Below are 23,016 nucleotides of genomic sequence, written 5' to 3'. Positions count from 1 at the left end.
GTGATCCAATGTACCATGTCTCCCCGTTTCCAGGGGGAGGTCAACTGTGTGTATGAAGTAAATTAAATCCATGTTGCAGTTAGACATTCAGAGCACCAAACAGACTTGGTGAAGCCTGGGCACAGTCAGCGTGATTGAGATCCTAGCTTTAGAAAGTGAAATAACTAAATATAAATCTACATGACGGGAATCTGATAATGCTGAAAGCAGCACTCCATGTAACAGCTCATTGTAGGGGGTGGCCCAGTGAACAGAAGGGAAGGGAATAATAGAAAATAAAGATTTAATGCCAATGAACAATGTTTGCAAAACAAAACTCCCCGAGTGAATGTTCTCTCACAAACTGCAGCAACTTCATCTCCTAAAATGTTAATTCACCACATACAGACCCCTCAGGAGAGGCTGAATGAGACAATGGATTTGTACTAACCTGCTGTGGGAGACGGCTGCAAAATGATTTTTAATGATACAAGCAAACAAGGATTTCACTGTTATTTTAAAGCAAGCATTTAATGCAAACTGACAAAATCCAAGCAACAGCAAGCCATTTGGCCCCTCGAACCTGCTCTCCCATTCGGTGAGATCCTGGCTGATCTCATAGAACGTAAAACGTAGAATCCCTACAGCATGGAAACAGGCCATTACGCCCAACAGGTCCACACCGACCCTCCAAAGAGTATCCTACCCAGACCCGTTTCCCTTCCCTCCAATCATGTATTCCCCCTGACTAATGCACCTATCACTATGAGTAATTTAGGCATGGCCAATTTACCTGACCTGCACATCTTTGGACTGTGGGAGGAAACCGGAGCACTTGGAGGAAATCCACGCAGACATGGGGAGAATGTACAAAGTTTACATTCCCATCCACCCCGATAACCCGCGATTCTCCGGCTAATCGGAATATCCTCTGGTGTGTTAAAAAGATGCAAATGGATTTGTATTTCATCAGCATATCCCCCCACTTTAATGTCAACTGACAATAATTCTTCAATTATCGTAAGATGAGAGATGTGCAGGATTGGAGAATGATTACTGATTGCAGCAGGGAAAGGTCAGGGGGACGTCGGGAATGAAAGTTGCTGATGGGATGTTCTACATCCAGTGAAATGGAAGGTCATGACCATTTCAAAATACAGGGGGTCTCTGACACGAGGGAGGGGGGTTCTCTGACACTGGGGGGGTCTCTGACATGGGGGGTGGTCCCTGACACGGGGGGGGAGTTCCTGACTCGGGGGGGGGACCTGGACACAAGGAGGTCCCTGACACAGGAGGGTGTCCCTGACACAGGGGGGAGTTACTGACACAGGGGAGAGTCCTGGACACAGGGGGGAGTCCCGGACACAAGGAAGTCCCTGACACAGGAGGGTGTCCCTAACACAGGGGGTGGGGTCTGTGTCACACGGGAGGTGTCTCTGACACTGGGTGGGGTCTGTGTCACACGGGAGGTGTCTCTGACACTGGGTGGGTGTCTCTGACATGGGGAGGCCTCTGACACTGGGTAGGGTCTATGACATGGAGGGGTCTCTGACACAGGGGTCTCTCTCTGAGCCACAGTATCGTGGCTTTGCTCTCTCTAGGCTGAACTCAGGAAGGAGCGAGCTGCAGGACTAAACAATGGCTTATCACCACAAATGTCATTCTTTCTCCAAGTCTGTTTGGTTTTGTATGTTCCTCTTATTCTCCACAACCACCTGATGAAGGAGCAGTGCTGAGAAAGCTAGTGCTTCCAATTAAACCTGTTGGACTATAACCTGGTGTTGTGTGATTTTTAACTTTGTACACCCCAGTCCAACACCGGCTCCTCCAAATCACATTTGATTAAATATTTAAGTGTCAATGGAGGTTTTTCTTTCCCTATTTGGATGTGAGGGTTGCAACAAGAATTGAAAGAGGTCATAAATGGTTTTATATTTATTTGTTTACATTTTAAAATGCTCTTTGTTGGCCTGAAACAAGGCTGCCACTGATCATAGGAATTGACTACATTTCTGTAAATTTCCAGCAGTCAGTGCAGAGGGCAAAATCTAAAATCACTACCCTCCTAAAATGTCACACCCTTCCATTGTTAGGAACTTTCAGTCCACAAGGACAAAAGACCAGTAGATGGTACGTATTCCCAGTTCTGAACACAGGCGGAGCTACTAAAACTCATTATGCCTGAAATGGTATTAATAGTTCACACAAAAAAACAATTGATTTTGACAAGGACAGAGACTGTAAATGACATTATGTCTGGATGCAGGCTTGCTCGCTGAACTGGAAGGTTCCTTCTCAGAAGTTTCATCACCATACTAGGTAACACCATCACTGAGCCTCCGGTGAAGCACTGGTGGTATGGCCTGCTATTTATTTATTTGATTAGGCTTCTTTGGGTTGATGATATCATTATCTGTGGTGATGTCATTTCCTGTTCTCTTTCTCAGAAGGTGATAATTGGAGTCTAAGTCAATCTGTTTGTTGATAGAGTTCCAATTGGAGTGCCATGCTTCTAGGAATTCTCGTGTGTGTCTCTGTTTGGCTTGTCCTAGGATGGGGACATGTTGTCCCAGTCGAAGTGGTGTCCTTCCTCATCTATAATAGCAGGCCATATCACCAGTGCGCCATCTAGAGGCTCACTGAAGATGTTACCTAGCATGGTGGCGAAACGTCTGAAAATGAACCTTCTAGCTCAGTGAGCAAACCTACATCCAGAACCTCAACCTGAGCTACAAATCTTCTCAAAACTCGGTAACATTATGTCTGTGGAGCTGCTAACAGTCCCTTAACATGATTATTAGACTCCTAAGCAATGAGATGGAAACCTATTACAGGGAACCCACCTGTTAGGTTGAAACTGATTCACCTAGGAATCCCTTCACATGATCAAAACTCCTAGTTGTTGAGAAAACACTTTAATTGTTCATTTTCTGAACTCAGTTTCAATCTCATAGACGCAGTTTTTTATGATGATTGAATTAGTCTGCGAAGGATTGTAGGCCCTCTGACTCTAAACTCAGTTAAGCCTGTTTCCATTCTCAATCACTCTGAAGCTTCCAGAAGTAAAGTTATTTTCACATTAAAAATGGACTAACCTCACATTGTTAAAGCTTCTACCAGTACAAAAAGGGATTCAGACATAAAATCCTGCCTTCAGTCAACTGCATCCATTTGTATCCACGCTTCGACGCAAAAGACCTCCACTGGTTTGTGCCTTTCAGGACTTTGACAGACAGCATTAGTGTCCATCAACTCGATTATTACATTATTCTTATTGGTAACCTCTTTCGTTTTCCCTCTTCTTTACTGTGTCTGCCTCTGTGTGTGTGTGTGTGTGTATGTGCGCGCGCATGTGTGCACGTTTGTGGGTGTGTGGGGTATGTGTTTATGGGTGTGTGTGTTTGTGGGGTATGTAGATGTGTGTTTGTGGGTGTGTGTTTATGTGTGTGTGTGCGCCTGCCTGTGTGTGTGTGCGCGTGTGCATTTGTGGGTGCGTGAGGTGTGTGGGCATGTGTTTATGGGTGTGTGTGTGTGTGTTTGTGGGGTGTGCGTGTGTGTGCGTGTATGTGTGTGAAAATGTGTGTTTGTGGGGATGTCTGTGTGTATCTGTCTGCGTGTGTCATGTGGGTGGGTGCTCATTCGCTGGGACTCAATGCAAGAATTAACTATATTTCTGTTTTTTAACCCGAAAGAGAGTGTGCTGTGGGTCATTTGCAAAATTGGGTTTCAAGCATGGGGCAGGAGGAGAAACACCAAGACCTATATCAAAAGGAAAAGGAAGTAAGAATTTTGTTTCTTTTTAAAGAAATACAGACAGAAGAGGAGTAAATAAAATATTCATCTCTCCCTAACACTTTGATTGGTTTCAGATTCTCCAATTCTCCTTGTCAAACTCTCAAGGAAGTTGATACTCTTCAGCGAGATCACTTTTCTAGCTCTCGACAGGTCAAAGATTTACACATTTGCAGCTAAGACCCCCTTTTTCCTGTACTCCATCCACTTTGCAACAAACCTGAGAATAACATTTCATTTCCTAATCATTTGAAAGGTAACTGTGATTCTCGTGCAAAACATCCATATCCCTCGGAATACTAACATCAAAGCAATATCTTGAACTCAATATCCATATTTTTCAAGTTGAAGATTAATATAAAGCCAATATATTGGACACTTTCAGTACGGAATAACTAGATGAGTCCAGCAAATAATTAAATTAAAAGCTGACCCAGGGCCAACATGATTCAGCTTCTCATCTTGATGATCTCTCTTTGGTGAAATGCCAACAGTCACCCAAATAAATCAATAACACTTAACTCTTTGACATCAGAGTCATTCATTGCTCAGCGACAGGTTGAGTCATATCTTGTGATAGTAGCAATAAAAAAATTCTCAACTGTTTCCATGCAAAGTAGAAATATATGAAATATTTATTGGTAGCTAAAAGCTCAAGGTGTGACATGCCATATTTGGGTAATTTACTGTCGATAGTCTACAGAGAAACATAAAGTCATTACTTCTCATTAACTGTCCTTTCCTTGAGACCCAAAAGACTGCTTGGGTGTACCAGTCTTCACCTCTCGCTCTTGCTGCTACAATACACTGCATTGCTCTAAACATTCATAACAAGATAACTCTGCGAAAACATTGGAGGAGCCAAGCCTGCTCTATTGGTAACAGTACTGACAGACCCACAGAAAAGCCTTTCTGTACTTCACGGAACAATTTGGAATTGATTTTGAACTCACGGTATTTGCTTTCGGATCATATTAAAGTCATGGCGCAGCAATAGCTTTCTATTTGGCAGAAAATGAATCCTCGCTTCCATCAGAAACACAGACTGACCGAGTGATTGGCTCTGACTGATTTAAACTCTTCCTCGGAAGAGTGTGGTATATGAGAGAGAAAAAAACATTTCTCCCACTGCTCAGAAGTGCAATCAGAACCAAGCCTGAGAAATGAAACAGTGCTGGTTTAATCTTGCCAAGCCTTTGATAGATCACAATCTTTTGAATATTTTCTCCGTGTAATGTTGATGCATATTTGAATACATAAATATTTCTGTCTCAGAGACAATTAGAGAAACAGTGACAAAGTTGAAAGCTATATTTTGAACTTGAACCCCGAGTTGAATATACGAATCAATGATGATGTGTTTATGCCAATGCAGCTTTTCATCTCAGACGTGTTCAACATGACCCAAATACCAGCTTCCCCTTTTGAGATGACTGCTGATAGGTCAGACTAATCCCCAAGGATTAAACAGAGCAGCAATACAGCCTGCATTGTGACAGATAAGCAGATCATTTATTGGAAAAGACATCAGCACAATTCCGCATCCCTTTCTACCTGGAAGCTTATGTTGAAGTCACTTACTGGATGGAGTTATCCATTCGGGAGACAGTCAGGAATGCAGCTAGGTTGGCTGTGTATGAAGAACATACGATCAATGTGAAAAGCCACCAGCTTCCCATTACAATCCGCATGGCAACCGAGTTCATAGGTGAATCCCCACCTACAACCAATAACATCTATTAGAATGTTTTAGGATCTTAACAAATGACAGATCTTAAATCAGTTCCATCAAAAACAACAGAAGGTGTGAAAAGATAATTATTTCTCATTTTATCAAAATGTTTTGATAAGTTTTTGAACAGTACTAATCAAATCTACTCCTTTAACTGAGAGAGAAAACCTGGAAAGAGAGGTCACAGAGATAAAGTGGAAATGTCACTGGCCTAGTAACACCAGGCTAATGTTCGAGGAACTTGGGTTCAAATCACACAAAGACCGATGGAACTAAAAGTTGATCTAATGATGACTACATTACCATCATCAAGTGTGTTAAAAATCCACTACATTTGCTAATGTTCTTACCCAGTCTGGGCCTCCATGTAACTCCAGTTAAGAGCAATGTATTTGCCTCTTAACTGTCCTCTGAAATGGACCAGAGAGCCAACCATTCCAAAGGCTGCAGGGGCTGGACTATAGGTACTGGCCTGGCCAGTGATGCCACATCCTGGACAAGAGTTTAAGAAAAGCACCGGTGCAACATCTTTAATGGGACAGAGATGGTGGGGTGGGGGTGAAGGGGATTAATAATTATGTGGAGGGTAAAACAGTGGACAAACCCCTATTTGCACACTGCTAACAACTCACCCTTTGTATACTGTTACGACATTGTAGCAGTCTGCATTATTAGTGTGCCCAACAGTTGTGCTGTTAGACACACATTAACTTAAAGCAATCCATTTAGTGAAACTCAGAATAATGATCAGACTGAGGAATTACACACTGAAAATTAGATTCTGAGAGAGTTTTCGGAATAAGTTAAATGGTGTTCCTCCATTTGTGAAGCTTGTGGCCACCTTCATGGTATACAAATAGGATACATTAAGAAAATTGTATCTGATTTTCATTTACCAATTAAGTTAATTATGAAACAGACTTTTCTTTGCAACTCCAAAGCTGGCCAATCCATTATTTTGAGAAATATATTTCCATTATTTTAATAAGGATACATTAATGCAAATGAATATTGGTATTTTGTTGTCACTGTCTTGGGGATTGCAAAGTGGTAAACTCTCGGCTTTTTACCCATTTTGATCAACGAGGCCTTCATTTCGCAGTAATTTCAGATTCATTCCCCCGTGGATTAACCCTGAGCCTGCAATAACCAAGCCTCATTTTTTATTCATTCATGGGATGATGCATCACTGGCTAGATCAGCACTTATAGCCCATCCCAGAGGGCAGCTTAGAGTCAACCACATTGCTGTGTGGTCTGGGTTCACAAGTAGGCCAGACCAGGTAAGGATGGCAGATTTCCTTAGTTATTAGACGTTAACGTACCAGATGGGCTTTCCCTGACAATCAAAGATGGATTCAGGGTCATCATTAGACCTTTAGTTTTTTTTATTGAATTCCAAATTTCAATATCTGCTGTGGTGGGATTTGAACCTGGATCCCCAGATCTGTGGATTAACAATGCAATGATAACACCACAAGGCCATTGCCTCTTCCTATAGCCTGTAAAGAGAAGATTGTTCATCGTAAAACCTGAAGAACATCTCATGGATGTGTTGAGAACTCATGCACCCATGGAGAGAGTTTGTGGTACCTGCCACTAACCCTCCATCACTGAGTCTCAGAGAAGGATTAGCAGCAGATTGACGCTAGGGATCTCCGAAACCTTTTGCAGGGTGACAGTTATTTAGCACTTCCACAGCACAGCTGAAGCCTACTCAAGCCTTTAGTACCCTGCTCCCTAATCTGTGTGTCACCTTCCAACTGAACCAATGAGGATTGCCACAGCTCTCCTTTCACTTCAGAATCATACAATCTCAGAAAATGAAGCCTTTGGCCTGTCCTGACTGTGTTGGTTCTCAAGAAAGAGCAGTCAAACTCCACCCCACATCCCTGCAATTTCCTATCCAACCCTCTGAGCACCACATGTCACCCCCATGTGTCCAATCAGGTTCTGGGGACTAAGGGAATGGCCTGCCCCCATTGCTGCTGGGTTTACTCAGTGTGACAGGGCACAATTAAATACATAGGGCTCTGCTTTCAAATGTGGAGCTCAAAAGCAAACCCTTCTTGTTAAAGATCTGGTTAGTTTGTGAGTAAGAAAGAAAGATTTGGATTTTTTCTAAATTCATGCTCTGCACTTTGCCCATCAATTAATTGATAGCTGAAAATGTACATGAAAATCTCTTGTAGCCCTGAGGAACTGTTCTGTTCCTTGGGAATTAAAAGCTGGTGCTAATACAGTGCTATGGAACAGCCGCTCGTTAATCTTAAGGGAAAAGAGAAGCAGAGTTAACATTTCAAGTCTGATTTAACTCTTTTCAAAACTGTACCACAGAAGGGTCACTGGAGTCAAAAGCATTGATTCTGTCTCTCTCTGTCTCTGTAGATGCTGCCAGACCTGCTGAGTTTCTCCAGCATTTTCAGTGTTTGTTTCAGATTTCCAGTATCTGCAGGATTTTGCTTTTATGCTAATCTTCAGTGTTTGCCATTTGTTAATGATGCCATTGGGAGTTTGGAAAATAGGACAGGAGTAAAAGTTCATGTCCACCTTATGCTAAAAATTCATTTAAATTCCATTTGGCTTGAACATAACAACAGCACTTTCCAATGTTCCTGTGATCTGAGGGACTCTGCTCAGTTTCTCTGTCCATGTGAAAGTCTCCATAATGTCTTCCATCACACTGAAGAAAAATAATTCAGTTGCGACGAATTCCACCATAGTAATGCATGAAAGGTTACTTGGGTGGAGTTTTCTCAGGTTCCTGGACATACTTAAACAGAAGAATCCATTCAGCTCCTCAGACTAGCTCCACCATTCCATGCTGGTGCCTCCTTGCCCACCTGAACTCCACTATTCCAGCCTGATCCTCTGACTTCCTCAAAAATCGATCAATCACTATCCTTAGTGCACTCAACCACTGAGCATCCCCAGCTTGCTGAGAGAGAGATTTCCAAAAATTCACAGTCAAACATTTCTAACCCCTCGGCTAGCAACAGGAAGCTGACATTCCTACTTCATTCCGGTTTGATAGTCACAGGTGAGGTGCCGGAAGACTGGAGGTTGGCAAACGTGGTGCCAAACTGTTTAAGAAGGGTGGTAAAGACAAGCCAGGGAACTATAGGCCAGTTAGCCTGACCTCGGTGGTGGGCAAGTTGTTGGTGAGAATCCTGAGGGACAGGATGTACATGTATTTGGAAACGCAAGGACTGATTAGGGATAGTCAACATGATTTTGTGCGTGGGAAATCATGTCTCACAAACTTGATTGAGTTTTTTGAAGAGGTAACAAAGAAGATTGATGAGGGCAGAGCAGTAGATGTGATCTATATGGACTTCAGTAAGGTGTTCGACAAGGTTCCCCATGGGAGATTGATTAGCAAGGTTAGATCTCATGGAATACAGGGAGAACTAACCATTTGGATACAGAACTGGCTCAAAGGTAGAAGACAGAGGGTGGTGGTGGAGGGTTATTTTTCAGACTGGAGGCCTGTGACCAGTGGAGTGCCACAAGGATCGGTGCTGGGCCCTCTACTTTTTGTCATTTACATAAATGATTTGGATGCAAGCATAAGAGGTACAGTTAGTAAGTTTGCAGATGACACCAAAATTGGAGGTGTAGTGGACAGCGAAGGGGGTTACCTCAGATTACTACAGGATTTGGACTAGATGGGCCAATGGGCTGAGAAGTGGCAGATGGAGTTTAATTCAGATAAATGCGAGGTGCTGCATTTTGGGAAAGCAAATCATAGCAGGACTTGTACACTTAATGGTAAGGTCCGAGGGAGTGTTGCTGAAGAAAGAGACCTTGGAGTGCAGGTTCATAGCTCTTTGAAAGTGGAGTCGCAGGTAGATAGGATAGTGAAGAAGGTGTTTGGTATGCTTTCCTTCATTGGTCAGAGTATTGAGTACAGGAGTTGGGAGGTCATGTTGCGGCTGTACAGGACCTTGGTTAGGCCACTGTTGGAATATTGCGTGCAATTCTGGTCTCCTTCCTATCAGAAAGATGTTGTGAAACTTGAAAGATTTACAAGGATGTTGCCAGGATTGGGGGATCTGAGCTACAGGAAGAGGCTGAACAGGTTGGAGCTGTTTTCCCTGCAGTGTCAGAGGCTGAGGGGTGACCTTATAGAGGTTTACAAAATTATGAGGGGCATGGATAGGATAAATAGACAAAGTCTTTTCCCTGGGGTCAGGGAGTCCAGAACTAGAGGGCATCGGTTTAGGGTGAGAGGGGAAAGATATAAAAGAGACCTAAGGGCAACCTTTTCATGCAGAGGGTGGTACATGTATGGAATGAGCTGCCAGAGGATGTGGTGGAGGCTGGTACAATTGCAACATTTAAGAGGCATTTGGATGGGTATATGAATAGGAAGGGTTTGGAGGGATATGGGCCGGGTACTGGCAGGTGGGACTAGATTGGGTTGGGATATCTGGTCGGCATGGACGTGTTGGACTGAAGGGTCTGTTTCCATGCTGTACATCTCTATGACTCTATGACTCTATGGCTGGGCTACTCCAGATCTGGATCCCTGGACTCTGAGCCATTCGGGAAGGTCATGCATTCCACTCAGTTGATTTCTCATTTCACCAATAGGATTTGTGCAGTGAGTTAATGAGGAAGGGTGTGGGAATTTTGGTGAATTCAGAGACAGCAAAGAAAAACAGAGTGCAGAAGCTGAAAGGCCAGGAGATTGGAAAGAGTGCACTCCCAACATTCTCAACTGCTGGCCATTCCTGTTTCCAACCACATCCTATCCCTGCATTTATTGCACAATGATCTCAGTTTTCTGAGGGCCACCCCTCAGCCTATGACAGATTAATGAAAGATTTACAGAGCTCTGGGGAAAAGCCTGGGATGTGGCTGACAGTAAGTTCCTCTTGCAGAGACCCAGCACAGACAGGACAGGCTGAATAGACTCTTCCTGTGCTGTAAAGGTTTGATGACTCGATGATTGCGATGAAGGCCGGCTTATGAAAATGGGCAGGTTAATCACTTCCCTGCAGCCTTCGCCTTCTCCACCCAACTCCCCTCTCCTCCCTCAGGGAACTCCTATTACTATCCCCACTGGACATTCCACACACATCACCATTCACATTCTCCATCCCATGTACATCCCCTATGTCCATGCCCATTACACTTGGTCTCATGTCATATTACAATCAGCCACACTGTGACACTCATGAGAAGGTTGTGACGTACCTTGTTGAACGAATGCACCATACACCAGCCAGATGGCACTGTGAAGAGTGTTGGAGGTGGAAGGGGGGGTCTGAGGATGTGTAGGTGTCTGAGTTCGGACCAACTGCACGCGATTGAGCACAAAGATCAGGACGCCGACCAAAGGGATCGCAGCAGCAATACAGGCCCAGACTGCCAGGTCAAAGGGAGCAAAGATCGAGAAAATGTTAATCTTTTCCTCTGGCTTTTTCAGGAGGATTCCGACGGAATAATCCATGTAGCGCTTGCTGAAATCCACAACGTTCTCTCTCTCCGGAGTGATGGTTATCGCCGAGATTGCAATGTCTGCTTTCTGTAAACAAGAAAACAGAGGTGAGTTACCACCACGCTGTCCAGACCAGGCCTCCTGTGTTCAGCAACACTTTTATCCCAATGGCTCCTGCTCCTTCCCAAATATCCTTCTCCAGTGAGTTTACTATCAATCTGCTTCTGGGAAAGTCAGTTCTACATTCTCACATCCCTCTCTGGCAGAGGCATCTTCTAGATTGAGGAAGCTTTCATTTTCGTTCGAAGATGATGCTTCTTTCTTTTGGATTTGCTACAAGAGCAATAAATCGTTCTGTTACCACCTCATATATTCCTTTGATTGTCTGAAATACCTCATCTGCTCTGCTGCTAACTTCCTCGCTTGGAGAATGCATAACCCACTTCTGATGATGATCTTTGTTGACTCCCAGTCTGGCGCATTGTTGTGTGTGGAATGAACTGCCAGAGGCAGATATGATATGGGCGTTCAAGGCACTTTTAGATAAGCACATGAATATGCAAGAAATGGAAGGATATGGACCTAGGGCAAGCAGAAGGGGTTAGCTTAATTTGGTGTCATGTTTGGCACAGCATTGTGGGCTGAAGGGCCTGTTCCTGTGCTGCACTGATCTATGTTCTATGCTAAGTGATAGATGCAGTTACAGTTACAATGTTTAAAAATCATTTGGACAGGTACACGAATAGGAAAAGTTTAGGGGGATATGAGAGTCGAGAGTGTGGTGCTGGAAAATAACAGCAGGTCAGGCAGCAAGGGTTTATGCCCGAAACATCGATTCTCCTGCTCCTCGGATGCTGCCTGACCTGCTGTGCTTTCCCAGCAACACACTCTCGACTCTAATCTCCAGCATCTGCAACCCTCACTTTCTCCTTAGAGGGATATAGGCCAAACACAGGCAAATAGGACTCGTTTAGTTTGGAAACTTGGACAAGTTGGACTGAAGGTCTGTGTCTGTGCTGTATGACTCTATGACTTTGTTTGCTGGCTACATTGAGGTAGAACCACAATGGATGAGGGTGCCCTATCAGTGTGCAGCCTGGAGAGAAATGACCACTTCCCGTCAGTTTGGGTGAAAGGTGGTCAGCCTGAAACCTTGGATGGGATCTTCATATGCCCAAAGTGGCAAATGTTGAGAATTTTGATGCCTGTGGTCCACCTGAGAATGTGTTTGATAATCTCTTTAGTGTCAGAGACAGGGGCCTGCAGTCCAATACTTAACAAGATACTTAACCTAGTAACTCGCCACGTTTCAGAGTAGGTCAGTGATTCGAACTGTGGAGCCCACCTTGATGCAGCCCACCTTCAGTAAACATTAACCAGAGACAAGGAGCTGGGTCAGACACTGAGTGTTTCCTCTGTACATTCACTCCCAGTGCCAGCCCGAGGCAGGAGTTGTCCCCTCCTGGCTTGAATGGGAGTTAGACCATTGCTCTGCCATTATGTGTTAACAAGTTAGAGACTGGCATCAGCAGGTAACCCACAAGCCCCATCTCAGAAAATACCTGAGCATTTTACAAATGCCACAAAAGGTCAACATTTCTTTTTGAAGAGAGTGTCTTTTAGAGACTGGCAGTCATTGATCTTGGTGTGGATAGTTACATGGGCAAGGAAAGCATTCCCACAAATCCAGAAAATCTGGGAAAGAATCTGCAATGTGGGTGGAAAAACATCACCAGATAAAGGGTACTGGAACGTGAACCTACTGGAACAGATCATATCCCACACTCTTCTTCAAATCTCAACAAACAGTGGGATTTATTCATCTTTGTCAGTCCCTGAATCAATTGTAGTCACAGGGTGAGACTGATGTTGTACCAAATGATTGATGTAAACTTGTTGATTCGATTGAAAACATTCATATTTGTCTGCTTTGAGCAAACCTTTCCCACAGGAGCTCTCTGGTTATTCATTCCACTTGTTTACAGGCTATACTCATTGCTGGCTTCACCAGTATTTATTGGCCAGCACTATTTGCCCTGGAGAAGGGCTGGGGAGCTGACGTCTGGAGCTGCAAGGACACCTACAATGCCATTAAGGAGGGAGGTCGAGGATTTTGACCCAGTGACACTAAAGAACCAGCGAGATATTTGCAAATCAGGATGGTGAGTGACTTGGAGGGGAACTTGGAGATGGCAGTGTTCCCATGTAGACGATAAGAGCATGAGATATAGCAGCAGAATTGTACCATTTCGCCCATCGAGTCTGCTCTGCTATTGAATAATGGCTGATATGTTTCTCAACCCCATTCTCCTGCCTTAAGACCATAAGACATAGGAGTGGAAGTAAGGCCATTCGGCCCATCGAGTCCACTCCACCATTCAATCATGGCTGATGGGCATTTCAACTCCACTTACCCGCATTCTCCCCATAGCCCTGAAATTCCTTGTGACGTCAAGAATTTATCAATCTCAGCCTTGAAGACATTTAGCATCCCGGCCTCCACTGCACTCTGCGGCAATGAATTCCATAGGCCCACCACTCTCTGGCTGAAGAAATGTTTTGATTTTTGTTCTGAATTTACCCCCTCTAATTCTAAGGCTGTGTCCACAGGTCCTAGTCTCCTCGCCTAATGGAAACAATTTCCTAACGTCCACCCTATCCAAGCCTTCTCCATGTAACCTTTGATATTCTTACTAATCAAGAACTTATCTGTTTCTGTCTTAAAGACATTCAATGACTTGGCCTCCACAGCCCTCTGTGGCAATGAGTTCCACAGATTCCCCACCCCCAGCTGAAGAAATCCCTCCTCATCTCAGTTCTAAAGGGTCATCCCTTCACTTTGAGGCTGTGCCCTCAGGCCCCAGTCGGGCCTACAGCAGAAACATCTTCTCCACATCCACTCTGTTCAGGCCTCTCAGGATTCTGTAAGCTTCAATTAGATCCCCCTCATCCTCCTAAACCCCATCAAGTACAGACCCAGAGTCCTCAGCTGCTCCTTATATGACAAACCCCTCATTCCCAGGATCATTCTTGTAAACCTCCTTTGGACTGTCCTCCAGGCCAGCACATCCTTCCTTAGATACAGGGCCCAAAACTGCTCACAATATTCCAAATGTGGTCTGACCTGAGCTTTATACAGCCTCACCAGTGCATACCTAGCCTTGTATTCTGGCCATCTTGAAATAAATGCTAACACTGCATTTGCCTTCCTAACTGCTAACTGAACCTGCATGTTAACCTTCAGAGAATCCTGAACTAGGACTCTCAGTCTCTTTGTGGTTCAGATTTCCAAAGCATTTCCCTACTTAGAAAAGACTCTACATCTTGATTCTTCCAAGCCATGTGCATAACCTCGCACTTTGTTTTCCATCCAGCAGTTCTTCACTCACTCTCCTGACCTGTCCACATCCTTCTGTAGCCTCCCTGCCTCCTCAATGCTATCTGTCCTTCCATTGATCTTTGTGTCATGTATCTGCTGCCTTTGCTCTTTGAGATGGAAGTAGCTGTGGGTTCGGAAGGTGCTGTCTAAAGAGCCTTGGTAAATGTCTGCAGTGCATCTTGCAAATGGTACACACTGTTGCGACTGAGAGTGGGTGGGAGAGGGAGGGGATGTTTGTGGATATAACATCAATCAAATGAACTGCTTTGTCCCGGATGAGGTCAAGCTTCTTACATGTTGTTGGAGCTGCAGCCATCCAGGCAAGTTGGGAGTATTCCATCACACTCCTGACTTGTGCCTTGTAGATATTGGACAGGCTCTGGGGAGTCAGGAGGGGAGTTACTCACTGCAGTACTCCTAGCTTCTGTAGCTACAGTATTTATATCAGTTTATATATTTAGTGGGCGGCACGGTGGCACAGTGGTTAGCACTGCTGCCTCACAGCGCCAGAGACCCGGGTTCAATTCCCGCCTCAGGCGACTGACTGTGTGGAGTTTGCACATTCTCCCCGTGTCTGCGTGGGTTTCCTCCGGGTGCTCCGGTTTCCTCCCACAGTCCAAAGATGTGCAGGTTAGGTGAATTGCCCATGCTAAATTGCCCGTAGTGTTAGGTAAGGGGTAAATGCAGGGGTATGGGTGGGTTGCGCTTCGGCAGGGCGGTGTGGACTTGTTGGGCCGAAGGGCCTGTTTCCACACTGTAAGTAATCTAATCTATATATCACGTATTTATACACAGAGACAAGGCAGATGCAGGAAGGATGTTCCTTATGGTGGAGCAGTCCAGAGCCATGGGCAATAGTGTAAGGACAAGAGGTAAACCTTTAGGACCAAGATGAAGAGAAATGTCGTCACCCAGAGAGTAGTGAGCCTGTGGAATTCATGAGCACAGAAAGTGGCTGAAACTAAAATACGATGTTTTTACGAAGATATAGCTCTTGTAGCGATATGGGGGGAGGGCGGGATTCGGGTATTGAGCTCGATGATCAGTCATGACCATATTGAATGGTGGAGCAGGCTCAAGGACTGAATGGCTTATTTTGGCTTCAATTTTTTTAATGTTTCGATATTTCTATAGTGAATCCAGTTGAGTGAACACTTTGGATGTCAAGGAGCAGTCGGAGATAACACGAATGTTACTTTACAACCCAAGCCAGGACATTGTCCAGATCTTGTTACATTTGAACATAGACTGCTTCAGTATCTGAGGAGTTGGAGAATGGTACTGAACGTTCTGTCAAATATCCCCATTTCTGACCTTATAATGGAGGGAAAGTTATTGATGAAGCAGCTGAAGATAGTTGGGTCTAGGACATTACCCTGAGGAACTCCTACAGAGATGTCCTGGAGCTGAGATGACTGACGTCCACAGGAGCCATCTTCCTGTGTGTCAGATATGACTCCAGCATTGGAGAGTTTGCCCCTGATATCCATTTATGCTAGTTTTGCTGGGGCTCTTTGATGCCACACTCTGTAAAATGAGACCTTGATGTAAAGGGTTGTCTCTCTCTCTCCCTTCCCCTCTGGAATTCAGCTCTTTTGTCCATGTCTGAACCAAGGCTTTAATGAGGTCAGGAGCTGAGTGGCCCTGGTGGAACCCAAACTGGGCGTCACTGAGCAGGTTATTGCTGAGCAGTTGCTGCTTGATAGCACTGTTACTGATCCCTTCCATCCCTTTACTGATGATGGAGAGTAGACCGATTGGGCAGGAATTGACAGGTTTGGATTTGTCCTGCTTTTTGATACAGGACATACCCAGGTAATGTTCCACATTGTTGGGCAGACACTGACATTATAGTTGTTGTGGAACAGCTTGGCCAGGCGTGTGACAGGTTCTGGAACACAGGTCTTCAGCCTGATTGCTGGGATGTTGGTGAGAACCCATAGCCTGACTGTCCTCTGGGCAATGAAAGGCCAAACTCTTCAGTATCTGTTGCTCACTGGGATATCTTTCTAGAGTTTTCTCAGCATCAGTACATATCACTCCTGACCTGCTTCAAGTATGCATGTGCCCTGAACCCTGCTCCTTATCACAATCTCACAAACACACCGTTCCTCTGTCAGAGGGTGTGATACCCTCCCAGAGCTGCACTGGAGTGTTCTCCTAGATTATTGGCTGAGCTTACCAAATAAGAAATGAATACTCACCTTGTTAATGAGTTCCCCAATCATTCCATTCCACGATCCATTGGGTAACTGACTGCCATACTTATGGTCCACAGCTTGATAGATCTCGTATTTGAATCCCAAGTGCTTTGCCAGTGCATCAAGGACGTCAATGGAAAACCCCTTATAGCGTTTCGGTTGTCCCAAGATGTTCTCAGCCACCATTACAAAGGGCTCTTCCTGTGGAGACACACAATGTTGAGCTGGAGGTAACTGTGGGGATTGGTCGTGTGACAGAAAGTGAAGTTTATTCCATCAGCAAACTTGCACAGCAGGTTGGCCAGCAGCAAGTGACGAGAGAGAAATCCCAACCTTCTGTGCAAATTTCATCACGTTATTAATGGTCATTAGCAATAGGAGTGATTGACATCTCGTTCTTGCATTCTTGCTGCTTTTTAAAGAAAAATGCATTCAAGCAATGAATGATGTGGGGCATTAACCAGCACTGAGAGTAACCTGGAGCACTGACAGACTGGCACTCTGCACCATCCCCTTCATACTGTTTCTGAAACCTTGTAAACAGTTGGAGGAAAACTGGAAAAACAAAAAATCCAAACACATTTTTCTGTCCCTCAAAGCTTTGGCCATGAACTGAGACATCAGGGATCCATGCTGCTGAATCGAATTTCCACAGTGCTCAGGGAAAACACATGGCAGTGCAGGAGACTTACTCCAACCCCTGTCAGCTGCAAGGGAGATGCCAAGGTCGGAGTTCCAGGGGCGGGTTAATTATTGGGAAAGAACATCGTGACCGGGGGTGGGGGGGGGGGGAGGGGGGGTGGCGGGGAGGATGGTGTCAAGTGGCAGAATGATCATGGACAATCTGGGAGTTATTTCAAAGAAACAGCTGAGGCAGGATTGATGTAAGTGAACCTTGAAGTGTTCTGCATGATTCTGAGAGGAGAATTTGGGATCATCACACAGCAGGGGAGTGCAGGACAAGAGAGAGGGGAAGTGACAGAGAGGAGTGAGGGGAAGGAGAAAGGGGAGTGACAGGAGGGAGGGAAATAGAGGGCTGGAGTGAGAGGGGTGAGAGAGAGGTTGAGGAGTGATCTTATTGAGGTTGATAAATGATTTGAATGTGAATATAGGAAGCATGGTTAGTACATTTGTGAGGACATCAACATTTGTGGTGTAGTGGACAGTGAAGAAGGTTATCTCAGAGTACAATGGGATTTTGATCAACTGGGCCAGTGAGTCAAGAAATGGCAGATGGAGTTTAATTCAGATAAATGCGAGGTGTTGCATTTTGGTAAGACAAACCAGGGCAGGACTTACACAGTTAAAGGTTGGGCTCTGGAGAGGGTTGCTGAGCGGTTGTATCACAAGTGGGCAGGATGGTGGAGAAGGCGTTAGGCAGGCTTGCCTCCATTGGTCAGACCATTGACTATGGGAGTTGGGTCATCATGCTGCATCTGTAAGGTTTGTTGGTGAGGGAACGTTTGGAGTACAGTGCACAGTCCTGGTTGCTCTGCTTTAGGAAGGTTATTTCTGAATTGGAAATAGTGCAGAAAAGATTTACAAGGATGTTACTGGGATTGGAAGGTTTGAATTATAAAGAAAAGCTGAATAGGCAGTGACATTTTCCCCTGGACAAAGTTAAACATCACACAACATCAGGTTATAGTCCGACAGGTTTATTTGGAAGTGCAGTACAAGCTTTCAGAGCGCTGCTCCTTCATCAGTAGCTAGTGCGGCAAGATCATAAGACACCAAATTTATAGATACTTGATGAAGGAGCAGTGCTTTGAAAGCTTGTATCTCCCAATAAACCAGTTGGACTATCACCTGGTGTTATGTGATTTTTAACGTTATTCACCCCAGTCCAACATGGGCTCCTCCACATCATTTTTCTTCTTGAGTATAGCAGGTTGAGGGGCTTAGAAGTTTATAAAATCATGAGGGGCATGGATAAGGTGATTTACAAAGATCTTTTTCCAAGGGTAGCGGGGATTCAACACTGGAGGGCATATTTTTTAAGGTGAGAGGAGAAAGATTTAAAAGGTACTTGAGGGGCAGTGTTTTCACACAGAGGCTGGTTTGTATATGGAATCAACTGCCTGATGAAATGGTAGATGCGGGTACAGTTACAACATTTAAAAGACACTTGCATCAGTACATGAATATGAAAGGTTTAGAGGAGTATGGACCAAACTCAGGCAAATGGAACTAGATTAATTTGGGAAACTCGGTCAGCATGGATGAGTTGGAGCGAAGGGTCTGTTCCCGTACTGTATGAATCTCTGACTCTATGAGTTGGGGGTGGGGGTTGACAGAGAGGAGGAAAGGGAATGCAGTATTGTGTAAGTATGAACAGTAGTTGAATTGGTGAGGTTTCTAGTTACCAGAATAGTGACCACTTTCAGAGTGACTCCTTGCATGTCACTTTCCAAACGCCTCTCCTGGAGACTCCCATTGAGGCCCTTCACTGGATCCCAGACAGCCAACTGCAGGGGACAAAAACAAGGACACAGTCATGAGTCAAACCAGCCTCGTCAGCTGGGAGTGATGATGAAACGTCAAATTCGCTGACGGCCAAACGTTCTTGCCATGGGTTTACTCAGCTGTTTGTCAGTCTCAAATCCACCTGCTCCAATCATCATGAAACTCAGCTGAAAGAAGATGGTCACATTTAGTAAGACTTACTTTAACCTGAGTAAGAGGAGAGTCAGGAGATTTACAGTGGACGTGAATTGGATTGGATTATTCTGCGCCATTACTGGGTCCATTTGGGGGAGGAATTACAAAATACTGCAGGAAACGCTTTATATTTCCGACATGACCTCTTGACCTCATGGAATCCGAAAAGGCATTAAAGCCAATGAGCTATCTTCTGCCGTTGTCGTTGTTATAATCGAAGGAAAATGTGGCAATGTGCACAATGAGCTCCCATAGACAGCAAGGAAATAAATAGTTAAAGATTTTGTTTTAATAAACTGCAAACAACGGTGAATGCTGCAACTAGAAAATACTGTACAGGCTCAGTTCCCCTGGCACCTGTTATTCGGTGTTCACACAATGTGGGCATCACCAGCTGGACCAGAAACTGTTGCCCATCACTAATACCCTTTGGGTGTTGATGAAATGTCATTGAATTGAAATGTTAGCTCTGTTTCTTGCTCCACAGATGCTGCCAGATCGGCTGAGTTTCACTAATGTTTTCTGTTTTCCATTTGTTTTAAGCACAGCACATCCTCAACACTGATCCTCCGACAGTGTGGCACTCCCTCAGCACTGACCCTCCGACAATGTGACACTCCCTCAGCACTGACCCTCCAACAGTGTGACACTCCCTTAGCACTGACCCTCCGACAGTGCGACACTCCCTCAGCACTGACCCTCCAACAGTGTGACACTCCCTTAGCACTGACCCTCCGACAGTGCATCACTCCCTCAGCACTGACCCTCCGACAGTGCGGCACTCCCTCAGCACTGACCCTCCGACAATGTGACACTCCCTCAGCACTGACCCTCCAACAGTGTGACACTCCCTTAGCACTGACCCTCCGACAGTGCGACACTCCCTCAGCACTGACCTCCCAACAGTGTGACACTCCCTTAGCACTGACCCTCCGACAGTGCGACACTCCCTCAGCACTGACCCTCCGACAGTGCAGCACTCCCTCAGCACTGACCCTCCGACAGTGCAACACTCCCTCAACACTGACCCTCCGACAGTGCGACACTCCCTCAGCACTGACCCTCCGACAATGTGATACTCCCTTAGCACTGACCCTCCGACAGTGCAACACTCCCTCAACACTGACCCTCCGACGATGCAGCACGCCATCAGCACTGACCCTCTGACAGTGCAACGTTCCCTCAGCACTGACCCTCCAATAGTGCGGCACTCCCTCAGCACTGACCCTCTGACAGTGCGGCCCTCCCTCAGTAATGCTTTGTAATGTTTCCAGCTAGCCATGTGGCCAGCCAAATGGGGGTTTCCGCTTTCTAATTGCAAACATATTGACTTCCATTCTCTCTTGCCACTGTTGTACCTGCAGCTCAGTGAAGCCCAGCAGCAGTTGCAGCCCCTCGGGATTCTCAGATTCTAGTCTGTGGCTAAACATCTTGAAGTGAGGTTTGAACCCAGGAGCTCTGAGGGAGGGAGTGTCCTCACATAATCCTTGGACTGACATCGCTGGTCATGTATCCCTTGGCATAGAGGGTTACCGGAGGCTGGTTTTGGTTGGATAGTAGTGAAGATGTAACAGTGTGCTAATGTGAATGGACTGGAATGCACATTGCAGCTTGAAGTGCTTGATTGTTATGAATATGTTCATGGATTGTCTGACAGTAACTGGCATTGGTCATTGATCAGGATGCCTGTGTAACTCTGCAGTCTCATGCAACTGACTCCTGACAACAGTCAATGGCAGAGGTTCAATATGTGTGATTGATAACAGCAGATGCTGACAGTAGTGAATCACTGATGGAGTTATTTCCACTAAGTGCCCATACCTCATGAAAGCATTGACTTGTTACTAACCAGAGACAGCAGCTGCTATCCTCCTTAGTGGCTATTTCCCAACAACGAGTCCTGGCACTGAAATGCTCGCCAGCTGTTTGACTCCTCACTAGAAAGCTGGAAGCCTGTGCATTGACTACTCATTGATTATAATCACCCTGCCCTGGATCTTCACTCAGTAAGACTGCACCATCCTCTAAGGAAGGGCTTTGTAATTTGTCTGTGAAATTTGCTCAGAGGCAGAGTATTCTCTCGTTACTCTTGAAATGACGCTGTCAGTTGGGTGTTTTTAGTCAATGATCCAGTTAGCAGCAATGCCTCAGGATGGCTGTGAATGGAGCACTTTCCGAGTGTGACACTGAGGGAGTGCTGCACTGCCAGGGAAGCCAGCCTTCAATCTGACTTTAAACTGAAGCTGCTTGGTTTAACTTCAAGCAGAAAGATATTCGTCCTCCTGGTCACAAAGTCTTCTTCAACCAACACTAAAAACGAATGAACAGCTCAGTCATATCATGTCAGGTTCTAAAGCCTTGCTGTACACAAATGTCCTTGTTTCTGTCACCATGATAACGAACACTGCAGGTCTCTTTCAATTACTAACTCACGCCCAGACTGATCCCTACTCTGTTCAGTGAGGTATCAGAGCTGAAGATGTGTTGCTGGAAAAGCACAGCAGGTCAGGCAGCATCCAGGGAACAGGAGAATCGACGTTTCGGGCATAAGCCCTTCTTCATGAACGTGCTTATGCCCGTAACGTCGATTCTCCTGTTCCCTGGATGCTGTCTGACCTGCGCTTTTCCAGCAACACATCTTCAGCTCTGATCTCCAGCATCTGCAGACCTCACTTTCTCATCAGTGAGGTATCACACAATGTGACATTTAGAGATGCCATTTTGGTAAAGCAGGATGTTAAACCTTACCTGAGCAGAGCTGGTAAGTAGATTGTGAGCTACAGCCTGGTATAGTCAGGAGCTGAAGCTCTTTCTGATGTTCTCGGACTGGCAGGGTAGTATAACTGCAATCTCACAGAGGTGCCTGACACACACAGTCTCATAGGCAGCAGCTAGCTCCCTCAGAGGTTTCTGTGAGTGTGCTATCATGATACAGTTTGCCACACCATGCCTTCAGCCTCGTCAGCACCACACTTACAAATTCCACTCTCAAACTCCTCCACCTTTACATCCTCCCATGGGAGGAGTCACCTAATGGACCAAGATTCCAGCGAGCCAGGCAATGTCCAGGGGACACAGGTATGAGTCCCATCATGGTCAACTGTGATATTTGATGTTTAACAAATTCTGGCATTCAAAGCTAGCATAATAGTGACCATGTAAACACTGCAGATAATTATTGTTATAAAAGCCCAACAGGTTCATTAATGTCCTTTATGGAAGAACCATCCTTACCTGGTCTGGCTGATAGCAATGTGGTCGACTCTCAATTGCCCTCTGAATTAGCTGAGCAAGCCTTTCAGTTTAAGGGCACTTAGGGGGTGGGTGATAATTGCTGGCCTAGACAGCAATGCCCACATCCCATTCAGGAATATCATAAAAAGTCACTTTTGGGTCAGTCTCAATAATTTGCTAATTCTGGCTGAGTGACACTCTGCTCTTTGCTAACTGAAGCTAAAGCATTACCAGTTATTCCTGGAGTAAACGGCCTCAACCTGTGAAATCTGCTCAATAAATACTTGTTGCTTTTGATCTGAAGGATCTTGTTGCAGCTTAGGGTTCAACAGGATGACGAAACTGTGAATAGGCTGGAGCTCAGCATCCTGGGAGGGTAATTGCTTAATTGGGGAGGTGAAAGTGTTCGTGGCAGGGGGAGAAACATTGGCAGCCATTTTCCTGGTTGGAGGTGAAAGGGCAATTTCTGTATGTGAGCTGCTTCTGCTACTGTCCATCAATTACACACAGACACTACACCAGCCAACATTAATGCAGCCTTTAGCCCAGAGTTTGAAAGTAGTGAGAGAAATTGCAGCTTTACTGTCTGCACA

The 23,016-nt window shown here is 45.3% G+C and overlaps 1 protein-coding gene across 3 annotated transcripts in view; it reads right to left on the bottom strand.

The window, feature by feature from the left end:
• Nucleotides 1-23,016, bottom strand: part of LOC122541732 (glutamate receptor ionotropic, delta-1-like) — an 849,209-nt gene that overhangs the window by 125,702 nt on the left and 700,491 nt on the right. For all 3 annotated transcript variants that reach the window (XM_087982611.1, XM_087982612.1, XM_087982613.1), the window contains 4 exons: nt 18,895-18,996; nt 16,532-16,729; nt 10,705-11,035; nt 5,353-5,491 (listed from right to left, as the gene is read on the bottom strand). In XM_087982611.1, the coding sequence (XP_087838737.1) occupies nt 5,353-5,491; nt 10,705-11,035; nt 16,532-16,729; nt 18,895-18,996 (770 nt within the window). The remainder of the gene's footprint in view (nt 1-5,352; nt 5,492-10,704; nt 11,036-16,531; nt 16,730-18,894; nt 18,997-23,016) is intronic.

Source organism: Chiloscyllium plagiosum, unplaced genomic scaffold, assembly GCF_037043375.1.
Source record: "Chiloscyllium plagiosum isolate Xiang-an unplaced genomic scaffold, Cpla_swu_hap1 HiC_scaffold_43, whole genome shotgun sequence".
Lineage (NCBI taxonomy): Eukaryota > Metazoa > Chordata > Chondrichthyes > Orectolobiformes > Hemiscylliidae > Chiloscyllium > Chiloscyllium plagiosum.
This window is presented reverse-complemented; position numbering and strand designations above follow the sequence as displayed.